General features: G+C 37.4%; 1 protein-coding gene across 2 annotated transcripts in view; it reads right to left on the reverse strand.

Moving 5' to 3' along the window:
- Positions 1-23,579, reverse strand: part of p130CAS (Serine_rich_CAS and FAT-like_CAS_C domain-containing protein p130CAS) — a 118,034-nt gene that overhangs the window by 57,832 nt on the left and 36,623 nt on the right. Inside the window, exon 1 of one of the 2 annotated variants that reach the window (XM_067790474.1) lies at positions 15,099-16,136. The exons of the other annotated variant lie outside the window; for it this stretch is intronic. Within the exon in view, the coding sequence (XP_067646575.1) occupies positions 15,099-15,164 (66 nt within the window). The 5' untranslated portion in view covers positions 15,165-16,136. Of the gene's footprint in view, positions 1-15,098; positions 16,137-23,579 lie in introns of those variants that run through there. 2 annotated transcript variants of the gene reach the window in all.

The following is a 23,579-nucleotide window of genomic DNA, read 5'->3' on the forward strand; positions in this document are numbered from 1 at the left end:
TCGATTTGTTATCAAAATACTATCGATTTGTTATTGGAAAGTTATAGACTTACTGTCGGAGAGTTACCAATTTGTTGTCGGTGTATTGTCGTTCGATCATCGGAAAGGTTTGTTATAAAAAATGTTATCGATTTGTTATCAGAACCTCAACAACTTGTTACCGGCCGTCATCTTTTTTTTATCGAAAATATGTAAATTTTTTATCAAAAAAATATCGCTTTGTTATCGAAATATCATCGATTTTTTATCAAAAAAGTATCGAAAAAACATTGAAACGTTATCGATTTATTGTCGGAGTGTTACAAACTTGTCGTTGACGTGTTATCGGTTGATCATCGGAAAGTGATGGATTTGTTATCGAAAAGGTTATCAATTTGCCTTCGCGTTGTTATCAAAAAAATATCGGTTTTTTACTGAAAAGATATCGATTTTTTATCGGAGTGTTTACTATTTGTTGTCGGCGTGTTATCGATAAAACACACTGATGATAATTAATATAGAACTGACCTCAGCGGGTTAGGGGGCTTAGAATATACCCGCAGCAGGTATGCCTGTCGTAAGAGGCAACCCTTTGAAGGTGTTGCCAGCGCAAAATATAGCTTCCCCAACCCAATTGTCAACCTCACTTACCCGTGGCGAATCCTGTTACTTTAACAGACGAGGCTCTGGCGACCCCAAGTTCCTCATGAATCTAGGGGGTTGGAGGCGGGATGCCTTTGAAGGTTTCATGTGGTCATACCAAATCGTTCCCGAGATTTGCCAGCTGGTGCCTTAATGGGCAAAGAACCATCAAAATCGGTAAAGCTCCCCAAGTCCTTCGGGGAGTGTGCTTATCGCTACAACAACAACAACAACTATAGAACTAATTAACCAAGTTACAATAAAGAGAAACGATCCGGCTATATTTGAAAGGATAAAAATGTTTCTTTTCGGATATTTCAACATAAGTTTAAAGCTTGGATGCAAACTTTTAAGAGTTTTTTTTCGCATGGCTACCAATGTAATCTTATAAAGGGACAGGTCATAGTTTAAAGTTAAAGCTAGCTGATGAAGAAGTAAAATTCAGAAACATGTCCTAGTTACCATCTCCAGGTGCAAATTTTGTCATTTTTTTCTAATATCAATTACAAAGAAAAATTTTATAAAGCAATTGGGCTCTTCCGTTTTTGTAGGCATAAGTTTGGCCTTTTTTTCAACTAGTTTGATATAAGTCAGGAAATTCTAGTTCCACAACAGTATGTATTCTGACTAGTTTGATGTTTCACTGTAGGTAAGTTTGTTGCAACACTTATGCGCCGATAAAAAAAACATTTTTTTTTTTTTTTGAGAAAAAGTTCTTGCGGCGTGTTGCTTAGACCTTTTTTTATGTGAAACATAAAGTCATTAAAGCGTAGTGGAATGCGCGTAAAAGCAATGAATGGCGGAGAATTTCAATTCGTATTTAGTATTAAAGCTATATTTCAAAACAAATATATGTATGTATAAAAGCATACATTAAAGCAAAAAAAAAAACATTTGAATTGGGTTAAGTAAATTCACTGCGCTCATTTGCTAATTCTAAAATACTCTTCAATAAACTTCAATTGAAATTCCAATTTATGCAGAAAACTAACAGTAAATTTAAATATCTTAAATACAAATTTCATTTGAAAATCGAGCCACTTGTGCAATTAAATTATTAAAATTTTTTTTCAAAATGCCCTTTTCGACAGTGGCGCAATTCGGCAGCAGAGAATTGCATAAGATCACGGTTTTCAAGTGGCTCGATTAGACCTTCATATGTATTTGGTTCAATAGAACAGTCATGAAAAGTAGAGTTCATATTTGAATATGTGGTTTTGTATAGGGACGGAGAAATATGTATGCTTTTACAATCCATTGTCATTTAATTTTTTTTCTTATAAAGTTAAAAAAAATGTTTAAACATAGATTGTATAAATGTGTGCATTTATGCATCGAAAGTACATACAAAGAAAGAAAACCTCAATTGACCAAATGACACAAAGTTTGTGGCAGCAACATTTGAACGATTTAAAGTTTGCGGTTTTTTCATTCAATTCGACAGACTTTGAGTCCATTCAATAAAAAATATATAAATACACAAATATACCTTCATATGCATCTTCAGGCATACATAAAAAAACGTATCTTCATTTAACATATAAACAATTATTATTCGACATACCCGTATGTGCATGTACATATGTATGTATATTTGTCTGTCTATGTGCACACATTTTAATTGAACAATTAACTTTTCCATCAAATTGTGGCTTCTTGCATAACGACCATGAATGATGGCAAGCGGTATAAATAATTGCAAGCTATTGCTATGATTTTTACAGTAAATGCCAGTTATTATTGTGGCATTACCTACATTTGTAACTTTTTATTTAAAACAAAAACACAATTGAAAAAACAACAAAAACTGGTTTGCCAAGCGTAAGCCAATGAGAAGTAATATCAGTGGAATTGTTTGTTTATATCTGTATACATACTTATTAGGGCTGGTCGATTTAAAAATCGCTCATTGCTCTGTGAAAATCGTATTCTAGGGATCAAAAGAAGAAACTTTGCCGAAGGAACCATGCCTCTAAAAAGAATTCTGATGTCCCCCCCTTTGGGTCGATCTTTTGGGTAGGGGCAATTTCAATTCTACCTGCTGTGTCTTGTGGTGGCTTAAAAAAAACAACACAAGCAATTTTACGATCTGCAATTGTGTCACAGTGATGCCTTGGTTTTAAAAGGGGGTTGTAAAAACGCTAATTTCTAATAATTTTTTTAAATTTATTTTCTATTACTAAGTTAAATTCATTTTTTCATTTACATATGTTCTGACTAAATAAATTTCTAAAGAGAAAAATAAACTCCAAAAAGAAAAAACATATGCATTTCAAAGTGGGATTTTTCAAAATTTGCCCCTACGAACCAAAGGGGGGACATCAGAATTCGTTTTAGAGGTATGGTTCCTTCGGCAAAGTTTCTTATTTTGATCCCTAGAATATGATTTTCACAGAGCAATGGGCGATTTTTTTGCCTCCCCACAAATCGATCTGGCCTAATACTTATATACCTATAGTGTACACTAAACAACTACATAAATTTAAACACATAAAATTTAATTAAATTACATAAAAAGTTAGGCAAAAAGAGTAATAATATAACATACAAAAGCGGGCAACGCTGCTTTCAGCTACGCCGAAGGCCTTATATTAATATATTTTGGTAGCCAAACGTAGATTGGTAGTACGTTGTCATATCTGGGACAATTTTGTTAAAATACAATGTTAACACGGGTTACAATTCGACGCCTAAGTTGAAGATCTACCTATCCTGGCTGCCAGTTCAAAAACGTCCTATGTTAAAGCATCAAGAGCTCCTTTTTGTCTGAAAATATATTGAATTTACCAGGGCTGTTTGATATTTCGAAGTTTTTAGTACTTCTAAAAAGTATGGTTTATCAAGTCTTTCCAAAAGCAGCAGTCGCGTCAATATATCTGTAGTCATAAGCGATAATCGCCCAAGTCCCATGTAAAAGGGTAGGACTTGGGCGATTATTGTTTGTGACCACAGATATATCGATTCCTAATAGGAATTTTAGTGAAACCAAAAAAATGTTGTCCAGATTTTATGTTACTATACAAGAGGTGAAAACTAAACTTGCTGTTAGGACCCAATAAAGAAATAATCTTATATAGAAAGTAATCAAAAAGTGTCATGGAATGGACCGATGAGTTGGCAAAGGATAAGTCGACGGTAGAATTCCCTAACTGCTAAAAAGACAAGAGTTGCGAGCAGGACAGGCATGTATAGAAGCTTACACAGTTACTCACATCTCTACCTTGCATAAAATATCTAGGAATCATCCTAGACAGTAAGCTGTCATGGAAGCTCAATGTGGAGGAGAGGGTGAAGAAGGCCTCAACGGCACTTTATGCATGTAAAATAATGCTGGGATGTACGTGGGGCTTATCTCCCTCTCTTTCACATTGGGTTTTTACAGCGATTGTAAGCCCTATTCTATACTATGGAGTTCTTTTTTGGTGGAAAGCAACACAAAAAACAAAATACCTCAAAAAATTTGAGGGGGTATGCAGACTATCGATGCTTAGCATTACGGGAGCGCTGAAAACACACCCGTCGGCTGCACTGTATGCCATTCTGCACATTCCACCTGTAGACCTGGTAGCAAAGAACATAGCATTAACAACTGCAACCAGGCTCGGTGCCTCGGGGCAACTTGAGCACCGACCATATGGCCATAGTAGTATAGCGCCATCAATCACAAGACGAACAGACTACCTGATTCCCTATCTGCGCTTCGAGGGAGATCTTAAGGCCACAATAGAGGTGGACGGTTGGCGCAAGGGTGCGCAAATGGCAGACGAGGCGATACATGTGTACACAGATGGTTCCAAAGTAGTGGAAGGAGTAGGGTCTGCGGTATACTTTGCTGATCCGGAAATAAGCAGATCCTACAGGCTGCCAGATTACTGTAGCGTTTTCCAAGCGGAAATATTAGCCGTAACCAAAGCAGTAGAAACCCTGGAAGAGAATAGCTTAAGCTGCAACCGTGTTAACTTTTATATTTACAGTCAAGCAGCAATTAAGGCAATAATCTCGCATAGCAGAGCATCTAAATGCATGTTAGATTGTAAGCAGTCTCTGGAGAGAATCGGGACAGGGAGAAACATACATCTATATTAGGTCCCAGGGCATATGGGAATAGATTGGAATGAAAAAGCGGATGAACTAGCTAAAAAGGGCGCATCCCTTGAAGCTTGCTCCGTAGATGTCCCAATTAGACTGGGCGAAATTAAGCGAATGCGAGAGGTGCACATGATCGACCAAGCAGGAAAGGCGTGGGTTCAAGCGGGGGGCTGTAAAGTGTCGAAGATTATGTGTAGGTTTTACAACCTTAGACTAACAGAGTTGCTTCTATCATTAAAAAGAGAAGACTGTAGACTCATGACGGGTATTCTGACTGGACACTGCCTTCTGGCGTCACATGCCTTTAAATTAGGCTTGGTCAGTGATAGTAGATGTAGGAAGTGCGGGTTGGAGGAGGAAACGATCGAGCACATTTTGTGCTCGTGCCCTGCACTTACCAGGCTAATCCTCCAACTATTAGGAGTGATACAGCTGTCAGATCTAGAAGCAGCAAGTGGCTTAAGCCCTAGGAAGCTTCCAGTATTTGCCAAGAGGACGGAGTTATTTTATAACATAGGTCCTGGTTTTTGATAGGGTTTTCAAGTTTGGTCGTTAAAACAAGCTTCTAGTAACACTACGGGCTCAGTGAATCTATGTGAGGTCCTCATGGACCGGCCAGTTCAATCTAACCTAACTCACATCTCTAAAGAGAGAAGAGCAAAGGCTTATGATGGGCAAACTAACTGGACATTGCCTTATTGCATCACGTGCTTATAACGTGCGGGCTGCAGGGCGAAACGGTTGAGCACTTCAACTTATAGTATATTCCAAGACAACGAAGGTATTTCATACCATAAATAAGTAAGTCGTCAAACGAATTCTGGTAACTATGGAAACATTTAGCCTGTGTGGGCTTTTTATTGACCGGCCAGTTCCACCTAGCGTAATGTTCTCAAAATAGGCGCTAGTTTTTGACCTTTTCATTTAACCCGGATATTTTATCACTCAGTCATTATTTCAAGTTTGGGAAGAGGAAATAGCCGTATGTGGCCAAGTCTAGAGCATATATTGGATGAGGGAGCAGTTTCTAGTGTATTTTGTGATTTTTTGCCATGGTAAACGTGTGTTTATAATTGAACACTGTGGTGTACTTAATTGAAAGCTTTGAAGCTGGTAAGAGCTCTAAACAATGTTCACCGGAGCTGGTTCCGTCATTGTATCCTATAGAACTGAGGTCACATTCTTGTTGGCTGACAGAGCTTGGTCTTTTTAGTGCATGTTCCCTCCGTTGAAGTGTCGTATAATGAGCCGAGGTTTAGTCTATAGTAACAAAAGGGCAAAAACTATTTTTTGAAGTGCGCACATTGTCGCACTTATGGGCGGGTATGAGCGATGGCGGAACCCACCGCGTGGTAGGCCTTTTAATGTTCATGTACATAGGAAGTTTCTGAACCGCATTAAGATACAACGGCTTTTCTCGAGATTCCTGAAAGGAAAATCTACTAGCTTCATCAATGGCCTAAACATTAGCGCAAACTTTCTAAAGCTCAAAATTTCCTTTCGTACACAAACGAAAGTTGTGAGACTCGAGAAGGTTATCTAGTCTCGAAATAATCGAAAAGCCCGCGAGCTTTTCGAAATGCACTTTAGTCGTGACTTTGCCAGTATTTTATGTAGAGCTTACGATTTCTTTCCGAACACAAGCAAAAAAAATAATACTTACAGATATTTATCACTTTGTGGACTCTACAATATTGAAAAAAAAAGAGATGCGAGGTTGTAGCGGAAGTTCATACAATATACGATAACGAACTTGTTACTTTATCTTATATGGCTTCGATTATTCTGTGAGAGTTAGCAACGCGCTTCTTATTTAAACTTTTACGGAAAGATATTGACTACAAATTCGATAAAGAACCTCCAATTAATGAACCACGTGTGTGGCGTATGTGAACACGCACAAGGCACACTCACAACCTCACACTTACGAGCTAAAGCAAATGCAAATAAAAAATCGAACAACACTTCAGCCATGCGAAATGCAAAACAAGAACGCGAACATGATCAAGAACATAAATTGTAAGCCACAGGCACAACAACCACTGCCTCAGCCATATCTAAACACCGAGACAGGGTTGCAGAATACCGCCAGCTAACAACTTCATGGAGCCAATGAATGGATTCATCGATCTCTCTTACAACTGCAAAGTGATCATGGCAATTAGGCCTGTGGCTGGTCTGTTGCTGCTGCGAGTTAAAATGAGAGGGGTTTGGGCGTATTGCACACCGCATCCGGAGGGTTTCAATTACACAACTTCTGTTTTTTGCTAACAGCTGCTGACACTAAGTACATTGTAATTAAAGGCGGTCAGAGACTCGCACATAGATGCTTAGACATGAGTTGTAACAACAACATCAATACGAATATTACTTTGTCTTGCTAAACTTAGTTGGTGCTAGACAAACGATAGTGGCACACATGCGGCTAACACTCAGGTATCAACTGAGTACGATTAGGCATGGAAAACAATAAAAATCCAACCAACGCACGCATGCGCAAAAGCCGGGTCGTTTTACTTGTGACGCTGCTACATCTTAGAAGACAACAACACAAGTTGCGCGCCATGCCAAGATCACTTTGCTAATATAACTACACCAGCGGTCTATCACCATCCCAACCAATCTGTCTGTCAGCTGAGTAGAGGGAAAAAGCACAGCGCGCACTTCCCAAGTGAGATTAATATAAATGGTGCTCCAAATGTGCTCGAAAGCGAAAAGTAATTGCTGATGCCGTCATTGCTGCCAATGATGCTGTTGCCCCAATGCTGTTTGCAGTCATCTCAGAGTGAGTGATGACTTGACCGACGAATGAAGGGAGGGGCGCATGACTGCAACACACTCTGTAGATTTTGGTTGTGATGGTGCAGATGCTGTTGCAAATCTGTGGTCGTATGCGAGGTCTGGCAGAATGCTTTTTATTAGCATACGGATATGAAAACAACAACAATATCAATTCGCAACATGCCATTAATAACTAGGCAGTGCGATAGTAAACATTCAGTGAGATGGATCTGATTGCAAGAATAGAAGACGAATGACGGGCTGGTAACCCGGCTCGACAACTTGCAATTAATACATTTGTGCGAAAATGCTTCAAGGCTTTCTTCAATTTCATTCTTATGCTTTTGACTTCAGCACAACTAGGCTTTGCAAAATGTGTCAGCAAACTGAAGCCAAGCTTGAGCTATTTCGATGTGGTACTACTCCATATTTGTAGGCTTGATTCATATAAATGTTTCCAGTACTTCCTTTTAAAAACATACGCCAAATCAGAGATTTAAAACTACGATTTTATAACTATCCTGCATGAATTCAGTCTTCGCCTCAGTGTACGGGCTTTACCTCCTCAGATGGAAAAGAACTAGTACATTTCCGAAAAGCATTAGAGCTTTTCCTATTGGGATCTATGAGCATTTAACTCTTAGCTTCATATACATTCAAACCTGCAAATGCTTTTAGTTTGTTTGAGTAGCGCATCGGATTGGGTGGAGGGATGCGGTTGATTTAGAAGTGCTTATTTAATTTTCTAAATGACTTCAACATTCGCCGATCAAGCTTCTAAGTCATGACGAGCCATATGATGCCAGAATGAGCGTACGCTTAGATATACATATGCACATACCTCCGCAGTGATCTCTGTCATCTTTAGTACTCACATTCTTCATGTTATTATTTTCTTCTGGTTTCTTCACTTAGCTGATCGTTTGATGTATTGCTTTTATAATAGGGGCGGAATATTTTGCAAGCATACGCAGATTATACATTTATTATCCGCAGGTACCGCTTAAGAAATTGTTTGGTTATATTTTCAGTTACTTACTTGGAATAATGAAACAAAATCCAAAGCCGCACAACTAAGTGTAAGCTTACTAGAATTCGCTTTTTTTTGCTATGTTGTTAGTTAATCTATCTAACTACATATACCACGGCAGTTGTTGACTTCTAGATGCGGAACATAACTTAATGTGGCCATATAAATCGTTCCCGAGATGGTCGGGCTAGCACCTTAATGGTGCTGTGTTACCGGAGCATACCGGATCTGTATCCGGCAAAGGACCATCATATCGATAACACTCCCCAAAGCCTTCGGGGAGTAACTTTATCGCTACAACAACAACAGGGAAGAATGGGAGCAAGAATTACACAGTGGCAGGCGAAAACAATTGGTCCGTTGAGCACTACTGGAAAGTAATATGGTTGTAAGGATGTGCCGTATACTCACTGAGGGCATTCACAATGGAAAAAAAAAGTCCTTCAATAGAAGTGTGGAAAGTTCCCATACACATCCTCTCAACGTAGCCTAACATGACCCTACTTCCTTCTAAGTGAATAGATTTTAAATTATCGGTAGTATTTGAGTCAGAAACCGAGATGATGGGCAGATGACATCGGTAGATATATCTTAACCGTCGCTTTGCGATCAAGAGAACGGTGGGGCTGGGGAATCCACGAAGGGGAAGTCGATGCTTAGTAACCGGTAGAGCCATGCATATAGCAAATGCATTGGTGTGCCCAAGTTTGTTAAACCGGACGATTGGTGAGTCGGTGCCTAAATAACCGGAGTATTATTGACCGATGCGAAAATGAGCATGAATTGAGTCGGTAGCATTTCCCGGCGCTTCTTGGACTAATTGGGGACTGCTTCGTGAACATTTCGGGATAACTTCAGGAGCACTTGCGGATTATTTTCAGTAATTTTAAGATAACTTAAGGGTTATTTTTTGAATCATTTCAAGACTACTTCGAAAGGATTTCGGGACTATTAAAAGATCAGTTCGTTGTTATATTCAAAATCATTTCGATACTATTTCGAGCCCAGTTTGCAACAATTTCAAAATGACTGCAGGATTATTTTGGGTATAATTTCGTAACAACTTCTGAATAATTTCGAGACTACTTCGAACTCCATTCGGAATAGTTGCAAGAACATTTCAAAATCACTTCGGAATTATTTCGGAATTTCAAGGTTACATTAGGCAACGTTTCGGAACAACCCCTAGATTTTTTCGGGGCTACTATACCGAAATGAGTTCCAAATAAATTCGATATGATCCAGAATTTGTGCCAAACTAATACCTAAAATAATCCCGAAATAATCTTGAAACTGTTGCCGGAATAGTCCCTAAAGGATCTTTAAAATGATCCCTAAGTGTTCCTGAAGTCATCCTGAAATGTTCACGAAAAAATCCTAAGACAAATGTGAAATGCGAATAACATGATGTGTCCATATTTAATTGACTGTCTGGTTGTATGAATCGATTCGTATTTTTTTCTTTTCCTCATTTTAATGGAAAAAAACAATAAGTCCCGTTTCTACTACCGCACTTCTACGGACATGTTTATAAGTTTCGCTTTTATACACTCTTAACATGAATCACCTTTTTACCGCCGACCGTTCGTATAGAAAATATTTATGTTAAAATTTATGGGTATTTATAATATGTATTTATTTCCTACTGGGTTGTTTGCAAGGATATTGATATGCACAAAATCATAAATAGCCAACACTTTATGCCAGTGGCATAATTGATTACGATGATTATAGTCGTTGAGCGCTGAAGAAGTTTTAAAATCTACAATATTTGATTAAGTGCTTCTGGCAATCGCAATTTCGATAAGATCCAAATACAACAAAAAAAAAATTATACTAAACACACACTTAGATATACATATGTATGAATGTGTGAATGAAAAATAAATTTTCTTAAATTGCTGCATTCCACATTTGTAAATGCTTATCAGCTAATTTATTGTATTTTTTTCTTTTTTGTTGCCAGTCTATCAAATAGCCCTCTCGCACTTACTTTCGATTTCTATATTTCTTGCGGTGACAGATATTTGACTGCATTAATTAAAAAAAAGGCCCTCAGATATTACTTGCATCATATGCCTTTCTAAAATGAAGTAATAAATAGTAATTTAGAAAAGCAACTATAAAATAAATTAACGATTTGATGGATGCATTACATACATTCATATATTTGGGCTTTTGTGGCTGACACAGACATGGCTCATTAATGGCGCTTGTGTTTGTGCATTTTTCGACAATCAACTTCTCATCCCCAAGTCAAACCACTTTTTTGTTATTGACCACACGTCACGAAAGTAGTCCTTTTTCAGTTTGTCATTGTTTGCTTAATGCTCTGCTTTGTTCGCGATAACGAGCATTTAATTTAGAAAAATACTTTCATATTCTTTTTGTTAGTGAGTTTGCAAGTTCTTTTGTTATCTTCTATGGGCTTCCCCATATTTTTGTTTCTATTTTTCACACGCCCAAATTTATGCAGCTCTTAAATACGCTCGGAAATGACTTGTCAATATGTTCTGTGATTTTCTGCTTATAAAAACTAAATGTACTGGATTTGGTATACGATATTTAGAGCGACATTGATTTATTAGAGATAACATTAACTTAATTATTGATATTCTAGTCGATAGTAGATTTACCAGGCCTGTTCACTGTGGGCTTCAATCTTTTTGAACAATTCGCTTGAAAGAGCCTTATATGCGATAAGGATCCCCTTCTTGTGGACTGGGTAAAGAACACGTTAGGAAAAATACTTTCGCCCTTTGAATACTGTGAAAGGGCCACAATAGTATGGGTCCAAAATGAAAGGTGCAAAAAACCCTAAATGTGAAGAATTTGATGAATATAAAAGCGTCTCGAAACAACATTTTCAATATATTTATTTTCTTTAATAGAGCTATAATCGTGTTATCACGTACTCTAACAGTGAAACTGGTTTACAGTTATTTAGCAAGTAGCTGAGTGGCAACGATAAAGTTACAAATAAAGCATACATCGATTTTGGAAATTTCCTCCAAAAAGCTGAATATATTCCGAAAAGATATTGACGCATCGTACTCGCAAAGGCTGGACAGTAGAGCATAAAGTGCAAGGATGTTTTCACATTGTTGTATTCCATACAGCTAACACAAATTGGACTGTGCAGTTTATAAAGGCGCACCACATGGACTCCCTCTTAACTCCCGTAAGACCTAAGAGCTGGGCTGAGCACTTCGAGTCAACTACGGGGCGGAATGACCTGAATACTTGGCAAGAGGTGGTGTCAGCCCAGCATTTGCTTAGCTGATTTGAGGCCCATTTTTCCAGAAGCAGAGAGCAAGTGGTCAGCAGAATCTCAAAATCTTAACTGGTATACATTTTCAGTTAATCTGTCCCGGCCAAGCAATCATGCTGATAGTAGCCAGAGATATCCCTAAGTCGTGGTACCCGTATAAGTTATATCAAAAAATAGTTAGATGTCATCGCAAGTGAGGTCAAGCAAAATCTCGAGCTCACCGTTACGTTGAAGTGGAACTCTGTCAGAATGCTAGATCGCCCATAATTCACTAGTTTATAAACCGCGGCATAAAGCCGTATTGCCGCCCGGCCTGATATAATTTTGCTCACCATGTCAACAGATTCAGCATTGCTTTTAGTGCCAGTGTAGCTGCTGTACGAAGTGGCCGCTTATTTCGAGCATCATCAATCGCTGCACTGCTTCCAACCTTTTGACCATGGAAGAAGTGTGAATTGCACTCTACCAGACCATAACAGACCCCACGAATTTTGAAGGCGCATAAACCTTCAGAAAGGAAATTACAGCCCACTTCTAAAGACTGAAACTTTTGAGTCCTTCAAACATATTTGGAATTATCCACATACCAAATTTATTCTTGCTCCATAACAGCATTGCCTTACAATATATATATGTAAGTCTTATATTCATGTATTATTATGTTAATACATCACCATTGCCATACATAACTTTTAAAATTGTTGATACCTATAAATTTTAAATTCAAATTTCGCCAAATGAATTCCATGTCATCAGCGATTTGCATAATAAATGCATAATCCATATTTTCTTCTACCAAAAATGGCGCTTCTTGCGATCCATATTTTTATGCGATTTTTCAATTATATTCGAAAAAATTGATTTCCCATCGTTTGGTTGTAGAGTAATTCCACCAACGATTCACTTATCTAACATAAATAATAGAAAAACATACATACATATGTAAGTACATATATAGTATCCGCGAATTATATAAATGCCCGTACTAGATCATTTAGCTCGCATGCCTGGCGCAATATGTCGCAATTATTGATACCAAGTGAGTTAGTGAGCTTGAAACCTGCAATTGTATGCCTTGCTTGGTTGGTGGAGCAACAATTCTTGACGCTTGGCGCCGTGACTAGACTGCGCCAAGCAATCATTGTACGAGATGCAGTGAGTAAAATATGGCAGCAGCAAAATGTGGACGATTAGAGCAGGCGATAAGAACGACAACAACGGCGATGAATGTCAAACGGCAAATACATAGCGTTGCAAATGGCATTGCTCAATGAAGTGTACACACACACAGCAAACAGACAAAACAGCTCGATTCCTTTGATGCGCTGCAACCAACGGTTGGAAGTGAAGCTGGGCACTGGTTTATATGGGATGGCTGCATGTGTTTGTATGTAAGTCTGTGCATGGTGGTGTCACATGCCAATATGTTGTCAATTGTTTAATCGCGGTTTTGATCTCAAAATTGCAACAACAATAGCAACAACAGCAAATGTAATGCTCAATTGATCAGTTTGCATGTTGTTTTCAGTTAAAAGCAATCTGCGGGTCCATTATGAAAATGCGACAATGCGAATTGCTAACAATTAAAAATGACAACGCAACAACATTTCAGCCATAATTGTAAACGGTAATTAAAATTGCCACTAAGCACGTTTAGTAAGTATGTAGTAGTAGATGTGTTTGTAGGAATGTCGCACACACAACACATACATATGTACATCACAAGCTATATTTGCTATAACTAATATACCGTAAATAACTTCATAGGCATAGGTTTACCTATTTAGCTCAGCCTCAAGCTTATTTAAAACTGAGAAGTCACAAGTCTATTTAACTAATTTTTAGCTTTTGGAAGTATCGATAAAGTGAATAGGTAAAACAATGTCCTTACCAAACCAGTCCACTTTACAAGATTCTTGAATCTTGAAACAGTCGTATGAAACATCGAGCTACTCAATATTATATTTAATCGCTGCAATGGGAGCATTATATAGTGATTACGGGTTCTTCTCGAACACAAGCGAGAATTTCGACAAGAAATAGTAGCTCTACATACAGCCAATGCTACGACTAAATTGAATGTCGAGCGGCTCGCGATTTTAACGAGTATTCCGAAGTTCGAGAATCTCGCTAGAAGCGACTCACTTGTGTTCGAGTAGAAGTCGTAAGCTCCACTTTTTTCAAAATTTTTGCAGTGGCTAAACTTCTTCTGAACGAACACCTAACCCTTTGCCCAGTGTAAAAAAGTTCTTTTCTATATATGTATGTGCGCACTAGAAAAAATCGATTATCAATACTTTTGAATACGCTCGAACCAAATAATTAACGGTGCACTGAGTTGGTTTTGCGAAAATATAACCCGAAAGCTTAGGGAGTTTTGCGGATAGGGACAGTCCTTCGCTGGATTGAATTTGGTAGCTCCACTTGTCCCTGTAACCATTTTTTTAACTTCTCGAGCATGCGGATTTAAGTCGCCTCTTACGACAATCATATATACCGGGTGAAATATTCTATGTAAGGTTTTACAAATAATTGGGGCTTGAAATTCTTAAAGGCAGTCCATAACTAACGCCGTGTAGGGTATGAGTTTATCACATTTTTAGGTCGTTTTGAAACAGATACAAAACATTATTTGCGTTGATTATTTTATTTATAGCTTTTTGTGTTTGTACTTATACAATATACAGCTGTGAGCATGAAAATATCCGTGACAATTTTTATCAAATTTCTTTAATTAAATTCTTTTTGCTTTTATTTTCGACTATTGTATTGGCAGTCCTTGTCCTGTTCGAAAATTGGTTTGTCTACATTCAAAAAAGTGAGCCCCGTTTCCCTTCTTCTTAGTCTTGTCCATTGCAGCCCCACTCCCACTGCTCTCCCACTCATAAATATGTACATATGAGGAGGAGATGAAACGATTTTAAATATTTCTTAATAGGAGGGTGACACCGCCTACTTTTCTAAAAAAATTTTCAAAACCATCCTTGAGTCATACCGAAAGAAACAATCGCCGAAATATTCTGAATAAGTCTAAATACAGAGTTCGAAATTTTCGTAAAATTTCGAAAATGATCATTATGTTGGCTTGCATATATTTAGTTATAAAAATCATGAAAGTTTTTCTTAAATTATCAAAAAAAAAAATAGTTTTAGTGACGAATTTTGATAAAAGAATTGCCACTGCTATTTTCGTGTTCGCAACTGTAAGTATTAAGAGCTAATTTAGAAAGCAAATATGTAAGCAATAACCCAGGAAATGTATGCGATATTAACTCCGATGCTGTTATATAACAAACTGGTACAAACCTTATGAATTTTAATGCCCTGCGGACGTGGGACGTCGTAGTCCTGCAAGTAGCTCGTATCCAACATTTTGCATAAATACTCATCCGAAGATATTTTCGTTCACAACTTCGCAATATTTTTCAATTAAAATTTGTCGTTTTCACCACATAAAACTTCTTCTGTATATACATTTAAATTAATCCTTTTTTCATTTATGAAGTCATAATATTTACAACTTCACTTGCGGGTTTTCATTGCAGTGGTCAAAACAAGTTTCTCGCCAAAAAAAAAAACAAAATCGACGTTTTCATATAGAAAATATAAATAAATAAAACTCGGTAACAACAAGTTAATGACTTTAGCACAGATCTTTCTATTTAGTTAGTAGTTGTTGTTACTGCCAAAAAAGATGGCGCCTTCACTTTAAACAATTCATAAATCTCGTTAATTTTAAATTTAAATGTTTTTCTATCAATTTTTTTTTTTACCACACAATTTCACAGCTCATAATGATCAGGCTTGTTAAAGACCGACTTGTTTTTTGTGTGCTCGTAAATTTTTGTTTTCTATTTGGAATTTGCCCGTAAACAATATGGTTTTTGTATCTTTTTTTGCGAACTCAGCTTAAAAATCAAGTTTGGCTTGTATGGCTCTATTCGAAGTTGATATATACTTTTACGTGTGCACTTCTGTGCTGCACTAACAAATTCACAACAAAAGACAATAACGTCGAAGAGACAAAACAACACCATAAAACTCCATATTTTCGAGTATAAAATGATGCCCAAAAAGATAATGACAAAAAAGAAATTTTTGCCAAAAAACTGAGTTGAGCTAATTCAATATTTCAGATGTTTTGCCGTCGAATCACAATCACAATCGCAGTTTTTTACGAATATTAACAACAGTGCAAACGCAACGAAACATAGCCAAAATGTAATGTAAACTCAGCACGAGATCTTGAGTATCTACGGTCGGTCGGTTGTCTGTGATGAACGAACGAAACGTAATCGAACCAAAGCGACCGCACCACGCTACGAATAGTATTTATTGCGGCAAAGTATCTCAAACGACTGAATTGTTAAACAAGCGATACGAAGAGCCAACTCGTGTTAACGTGGACGTGGAAAGATGTTGCCATCATTTTTGAGATTAACGAAAGTGGTGGATTCTTGAAGTTTTATTGTTAAAATGCACAATTATTGGGGGTTTCGAGCATCCTAAATGGAGGAAGGGAGATTCTAATTCCATGTTAATGTCTGAGCATGTCTTTAACAACAGAAAGCTCTGAAAATTACCTTTTCAACACAGGAGGGTTTAAAATATTTCGTCAGTATTCAATGATGCTCTGGATGACTGCACCCGCCCCGCACTGCACCTGCAAGGCGGGTATTTTATGGGGCGACCCATAAGTTGTCAATCCTACATTATACCACCCCACCTTTTCTTTTTCTAAGTAGTTTCCATAACTTTGAGTTCTCTAAATGTCTTAAAGTAAGACCCATACTGAACTAGAACTCACACATCACATAGTCTTCGTAACAGACTTGCGACCTCAAAATTGACTCTGGATTAAGCTCGGGAGTGTTTGGTCAAGAAGATGGTGGAGAATTTCCCTTATTTTTTGCAATTTCCAAGGTCATTGAAGAAATTTGGTTTTTTAGAATTTTGTAAATTTTAAAAATTAATAAATGTAAGGCGCGATAACCTCCGAAGAGATCTAAGGCCGAGCTTCTCTTCCAATTTGCGTCGTGCTCCTCTTGATTTTCCCTACAAATTGGCCGGACGGGACCTACATGTTTTATACCGACTCTGAAAGGCATCTGCAAGGCAGATGAGTTTTCACTGAGAGCTTTCCATGGCAGAAATACACCCAGAGCGCTTGCCAAACACTGCCGAGGGGCGACCCCGCTTAGAAAAATTGTCTTCTAATTGAAAAACCTTATTTCTAAAATTTTGATGTTGCTTTGCCCGGGGTGTGAACCTGGGGCATACGGTGTGGTAGGCGGAGCACGCTACCCTCACACCACGGTGGTCGCCATTTTGTACATTTTGCTTATTATTATATCCGCATAGATTTTGCAATGTAAAGTCGGTTTTACTTTGTTGTAAAACAATCTAAAGCTCCTAACAACGAGACAGTTTATCTCTTGACCCGATTGGACTCTTAAGCACTACCTTCTTCGCCCTTAGGAGGCACGGTTATTGACTGGGAGCTGTAGGAATGTATAACTAAGTTTCCGCTTTCATAAAGTAGATTGCCACTTCTGTCTTGAGAGGGATAAGACGAGTGAGTATAAGGCTTTTGAAATAGATGTTTTGGAAGACGAACATCTGACTTCTTTGACATCCAGAAAAGTAGTTTGGTATATTCGTAAATCGCGTTTATTCAAAACAAATTAAAAGGAACAAGACGCCAATGCCATAGACGTCATGTAGTCTGAGTGATGTCTACTAGTCATACTGGTACTTAGTTTAAACTAAAGAGATTCTTTTGATAAGATTATATAAAGCTGCTAGACTCTAGTAGCTAGGTTATTGGCTTGCAGCTCTTCTATCAATGACTCCAAAAAAAGTGTAGGCCTACCTTGGTCGATTAATTTGAAGGTATCCCTAGCATTGTAGCTTATTTTTTTTTACATTTGATGATGTTACGAGCTGAAATGATATGCATTTTGCTGACCAAAGGACTTGAACACTGTCGCCTATTTCAGGTCATTAATTTCAAAGTGATGGATCTATGAGTAGCGTTGTAATACGAGAAGTGCCCTGCAAGTATAGAGATACTTAAACTTCAGCGCTGAGAGTCACGCTATTAATGGTTTAAACCCTTCAGATTTTAGCTTTTATTCTTTTATTGTGGTACTAGACGGAAATACATGGCTTACACATAAGAGAGAGTTCCCAGTGGATGTGAGTTATATGGATTAATGTTTGATTCATTTATAAATACAATAATCCCGAAAATTCTAGGGCAGTTAAAATTATATTTCGTGAGGAAATCAGCAAAACTTCTTAAATTAAAGTTATTATGGCACTTTTTTCCGTCATTTACAGTGAGCTTTGATTTCGAGAGGATAAACATTGACCACTGAAAATGTCACAATACTCGAAACCAAAATAACCCTTACTCGTTCCCCATTGCAGTAGAGGAAGCTCAAATGCGTGAACTTTGCTCTTTAAACCACTTTTTAAAAATGTTTCAATTTAAAACAATTACAACAAAAACCATAATGAAAAAGATGGCACTAAAACAGGGCTAATGACTCAGAAATAATCAAGTGGTTGGAATCAAATCGCATCCTATTACCAAAAACCTTAAATCTTATAAAATTAGCTGCAAAAGATGTTTATGAAAGTCAATGACAGATCGTGTGATGTACTGTGACACACAGTAGCGATAAAGTTGCTGAAAATGTGCAAGTGGTCAAAGGGAATATCGAAAACGTTTCGCAGCTCTTGCTGTATCCCTTCGCAGCTATTTAGTTTTGAAGTAGCACAGACCTAAAAAGGAGTGAGCATCATATTTGATTTATGCACTGTAAAATAATACAGATTAGTATCCCGAAATCTCGGGTTTAACTGCGATTGCAGATCTTCAACATCTTTGACACACATGACTCCGATGTGGCATAAACAATTAACATGCATACTTCTGTACATTTATATATAAATAAATATATACCACCCGCAAATGTTGTTGAGTGTCACGTCACTCACAGGACGTCATTTTTGCCATTCGCACTCACTCCTTGGCAAGTTTATTGTGATTTTTTGAATACAAAACTGGTTTCATAGGTAAACAAAATCAGCATTTATACAAATATATATTGAAAATACATATACATACATATATCTATATAGACATACATACTACCCAATATACATTTTGAACAAGGTTTATTTAAAAGTCATTTGAGAACTATCCCTAATCTCAAATATACATATATCGGTCGATAGCGTTCTCAGTTTGCTGAGTGGAGTATCATCCGATCTCAGCTACCGTTTTGAAAACAGCAAACTTTTGAAGAACACCCTTCCAAAAGCGCCCCTTATCAGAATTTTATAGAAATCCACCATGTCTGTTGTTGTTTTTGCTTTAACGATAAAGACACTCCCCGAAGGCTTTGGAGCTGTACCCACCCAGTCTCAGAGTTTATATCGAAAATTACATATCTCATTAGAATTTCAATTTATTTCAAGCTCAGTTTGGGCGTGTATGAAATAAATTCTTCAATAGGACGTTCTTCAACCCTCTAAACAGCTTTCGAACTATCGACCCAGATAGGATGATATTCCATTCAGCCGTCGATATATTCTCAGAGCCATCGCAAATATGAGAGAAAAAGCTGCAAATGATGTTGAGAATTTATATTTTCTGAAATCTCTGAGAACTTTCCGTGTAAGTATTGGGTACAGTCATGCAATGAGTATTTTTGAATTTTTGTAAAATATTGCAACAAGGCGCAGGGTTGCAGATTTCAGGTGAGGATTTCAAAAACACAAAAATTAAACTTTATTGGCTCCAAGCTGTTGCAATTGCCAAAAGTAAATTGAAAGTGGAGTTGCATTTTTAATGAGGTCTTTGTGTATTTGTACTCTTTTGCCGGCGGATGTGCGCACACATTTTGAGATTGAAAAGAAAAAATCATGTCAAACATTTATTTCGTTTATTTATATTCCTATTAAAATAATTGCACGCACACATACACACAATATTATATATACCCAGCAGTGCAAAGAGGGCTTACAGCCATCATATATATTAGGTTAGGTTGAACAGAAACATTAGGACTTTCCCACTTCATTTTACTTTTCTGTACACACATTGTAATGACATCAGACTACTATTCCTCAAAAATAGTCTAGAGTTGCTAGGCTTGCAGAAATCGAAGCCTAAATTTTCTGAAAATAAAACTATTTCGTTGTTCGCTGGAAAATCATTCTATCTCTGCTCCTGTTTCAAAAACTCGCTATCTCAGCATAAATTCAAAACATTTTGACGTGGGCTAGGGCGTTTATTAAATCAATTCTGAGAGAAGCATTCGTCAATGCAATTGAGTGAAATGGCGTATTTTAAAAGTTTGCTGTGATAGAGTATTTTCAAAACGGCAGCCGAGATAAGTTGATATTTCGTTAAACGTCGAAATGTTCTAGATCTCGATGTAGGCATTATCTCTTACCTTCTCCTGTATGTTATGTTCACGAGGCAAGAACTGCAGACCTCACCCCTTCCCTCGCCCGGTATACATAGATTTCAGGAGTATGGTATTGCTTCTTTCACCAGATATGTCCTGAGTTAAGTTTAGATCGGAACGGGATATAACTCACTAAATTTGTGATATTTCATAGTGCAGCTGAAAACTCAGTAATTTCAAATTAAAGTGTTGTAAGGCCATATTTCATACTTGACCGCCCAAGTGCTAACCCAAGTAACTGTGGGGTATCCACGTATACACACATAATCACATTGTTAACATGTAATTATTCACATCACTTTGTTATTATTTTTTTTTTTTTTCTTTTTCCAAATATCAATTTTATGGCACTCCTGTTTCGTTTCCCAGAACCCATACCTAAAACTTGTTATCAGAAAATGTGACCATTGATAGAAATCCATAGTGATAAGAATGTTTTTTGTAGGAATTGAACTGATAGCGTAGTGTAAAGAGAAGCATAGAAATTTGTTGTTTTTTTTTACTTTTACATTACAGTTTTTACCCATCATCGGAAGTGCATTTATGTTTATTTGTTTTGATTGTGTAATAAGTGACAATGCATGTCAATCAAGTGTCCCTCAGTTCACAATCCAATGCCAAATGGGAGCGCGGGTATACATTAGGGTGGTCCTTCTAAATCAGATAAAATATTTTTTCTACATAGTTACATCCTTCAGACGGTAAGGTCAAAAATATCACACACAAATCTTGGTCATGATTCAAGACGGTTGAGGGGTGTCGCACAGAACTCCAAAAATTTAACCACTGCGATCAGGACCAAAATTTATAGCTTATATCTTCTACGATAATTTATAAGAAAAATTTAAATTTTTTGAGTCTCCATAAAGAAATCTCAACTTTGACCCCTGTGCGGCACTCCCAATCTCGAGCAACATTTATGTAGGTTTTGCCGTTTGAAGGAGTGAGTCTGGAAAAAACGGGTGTTTCATTTATAAGGACCACCATATTGTACATATTTATGCATCAGTAATAAGGCTGAGTGTATTTTGGTTAGTTTTTTTTCTGCACTACCTATATTTCAATATGGTCCTGTCCGTGATTCCACCGGCGAGTATCGAAGGACCATAATGGTGAGCTGTATTAGCTTTACGCAAATATGAATGCAGCGAATAAAATCCCAAAGGTTCCGCTGGCTAGGTTATGTTATGCGAATAGCGAAAGACGCTCCAGACAAGAAAGAATTTCAGTCGACACCGCAGTTTGGAAGCAGAGGAAGGGGAACCTCCACTGAGTTGGGAGAGGCAGGTGGAGGAAGACTTGACGTACTTCCAATTGGCGTCAGTTATCGCGAAACAGAGGAAGCTGTCGTGGCGAAATGGCCAAAATAGCTAAAGCTGTTAAGTGCCAATTAAATATGATGATGATTTAAAATTCAAGTTGCTGTCCTAAAATGTATGAAACCCCGACTTTTAAATTAAGGTGACATGGATATTGTTTAAGTTCAGCTGTAAAAAAAACTTCTAACGGTCTGAGCGGCAAACGATTTTTAGAGTTAAAAAGATTGTACGCTATGGACTTTAAAACTATGTATGTATCTTCTATACTGGACGCGTTTGGGCCAAAAAGAAGTTAATAAATTTGACAGGCTTCAGTGTGGAAAACGTGGGTTAGCCTACTGTCCCATAAATTATGTAAAGAGCCCAAGCTAGATTATTATATGCTTGACCGAACTAAAAAGCAGCTCTGTAGTTTCTCTTAATGCTATTACACTCCACCCAGGTTCTACTCCTTCAGTGAACCCAGCTCGTTTCATCCAATAAACCAATCCAATTACCATGTTTCATCCCTTTTTTCGTATTTGAAATAGAATTATGGCATTTTTTTTATATATCGTAACTTTCGCAATCGAAAAAGTGGGCGTGGTCATATTTGGATTTCGGCCATTTTTTACATCAATACAAAGTGAGTTCAGATAAGTACGTGAACTGAGTTTAGTAAGAATATATCGATTTTTGTTTAAGTTATCGTATTAACGGCCGAGTGGGAGGACAGACGGTCTACTGTGTATAAAAACTGGGCATGGCTTCAACCGATTTCGCCCTTGTTCACAGAAAACAGGTATCGTCCTAGAGTCTAAGCCTCTACCAAATATCACAAGGATTGGTACATTTTTGTTCGACTTATGGCATTAAAAGTATCCTAGACAATTTAAATGAAAAAGGGCGGAACCACGCCCATTTTGAAATTTTCTTTTATTTTTGTATTTTATTGCACCATATCATTACTGGAGTCGAATGTTGACATAATTTACTTATATACTGTAAAGATATTAAATTTCTTGTTAAAATTTGACTTAAAAATTTTTTTTATAAGCATACATATAGTAATAGGAGCAACGTTCCTGCCAAATTTCATCATGATGTCTTCAACGACTGCCAAATTAAAGCTTGCAAAACTTTTAAATTACCTTCTTTTAAAATTGGGCGGTGCCACGCCCATTGTCCAAAATTTTACTAATTTTCTATTTTGCGTCATTATTTCAACTTACCTACCAAGTTTCATCGCTTTATCCGTCTTTGGTAATGAATTATCGCACTTTTTCGGTTTTTCGAAATTTTCGATATCGAAAAAGTGGGCGTGGTTATAGTCCGATATCGTTCATTTTAAATAGCGATCTGAGATGTGTGCCCAGGAGCCCATATACCAAATTTCATCAAGATACCTCAAAATTTACTCAAGTTATCGTGTTAACGGGCAGACGGACGGACAGCGGACATGGCTCAATCAAATTTTTTTTCGATACTAATGATTTTGATATATGGAAGTCTATATCTATCTCGATTCCTTTATATCTGTACAACCAACCGTTATCCAATCAAAGTTAATATACTCTGTGAGCTCTGCTCAACTGAGTATAAAAACTAATATGTACAATTTTCCTTCTTTATCAAAAATATCTTCACTATGGGCACTCTAATACACACAGCTATATGCAACTGATAGCCACTCAAAAAATGACTGGCAACAGGTAAACGTCATTATGCCAAGTACCGATATATCCCAGGTATTGTTTTGCACTCCTTATTTTTAAGAAATTATGATTGAAAAGTTTGAGGAGTGTTCCATGCTCAAAATGTATTATTGTTGAGGACACACCCTTGAAGAGGCAGCGTTTGCAAGCACTTCAAGCACCCAAAACTCAACTCGATTCAATCGAACACGTTTCAGTAGGCGACTTTGACATCAACAACTAGTTGAGATCTGAAAAAGCAACTGACTGACTTGCTAAATGGCTGGCCTCACTTCCTTTGAAGGCGAACTC

Source organism: Eurosta solidaginis, chromosome 5 (assembly GCF_040869045.1).
Source record: "Eurosta solidaginis isolate ZX-2024a chromosome 5, ASM4086904v1, whole genome shotgun sequence".
Classification (NCBI taxonomy): Eukaryota; Metazoa; Arthropoda; class Insecta; order Diptera; family Tephritidae; genus Eurosta; species Eurosta solidaginis.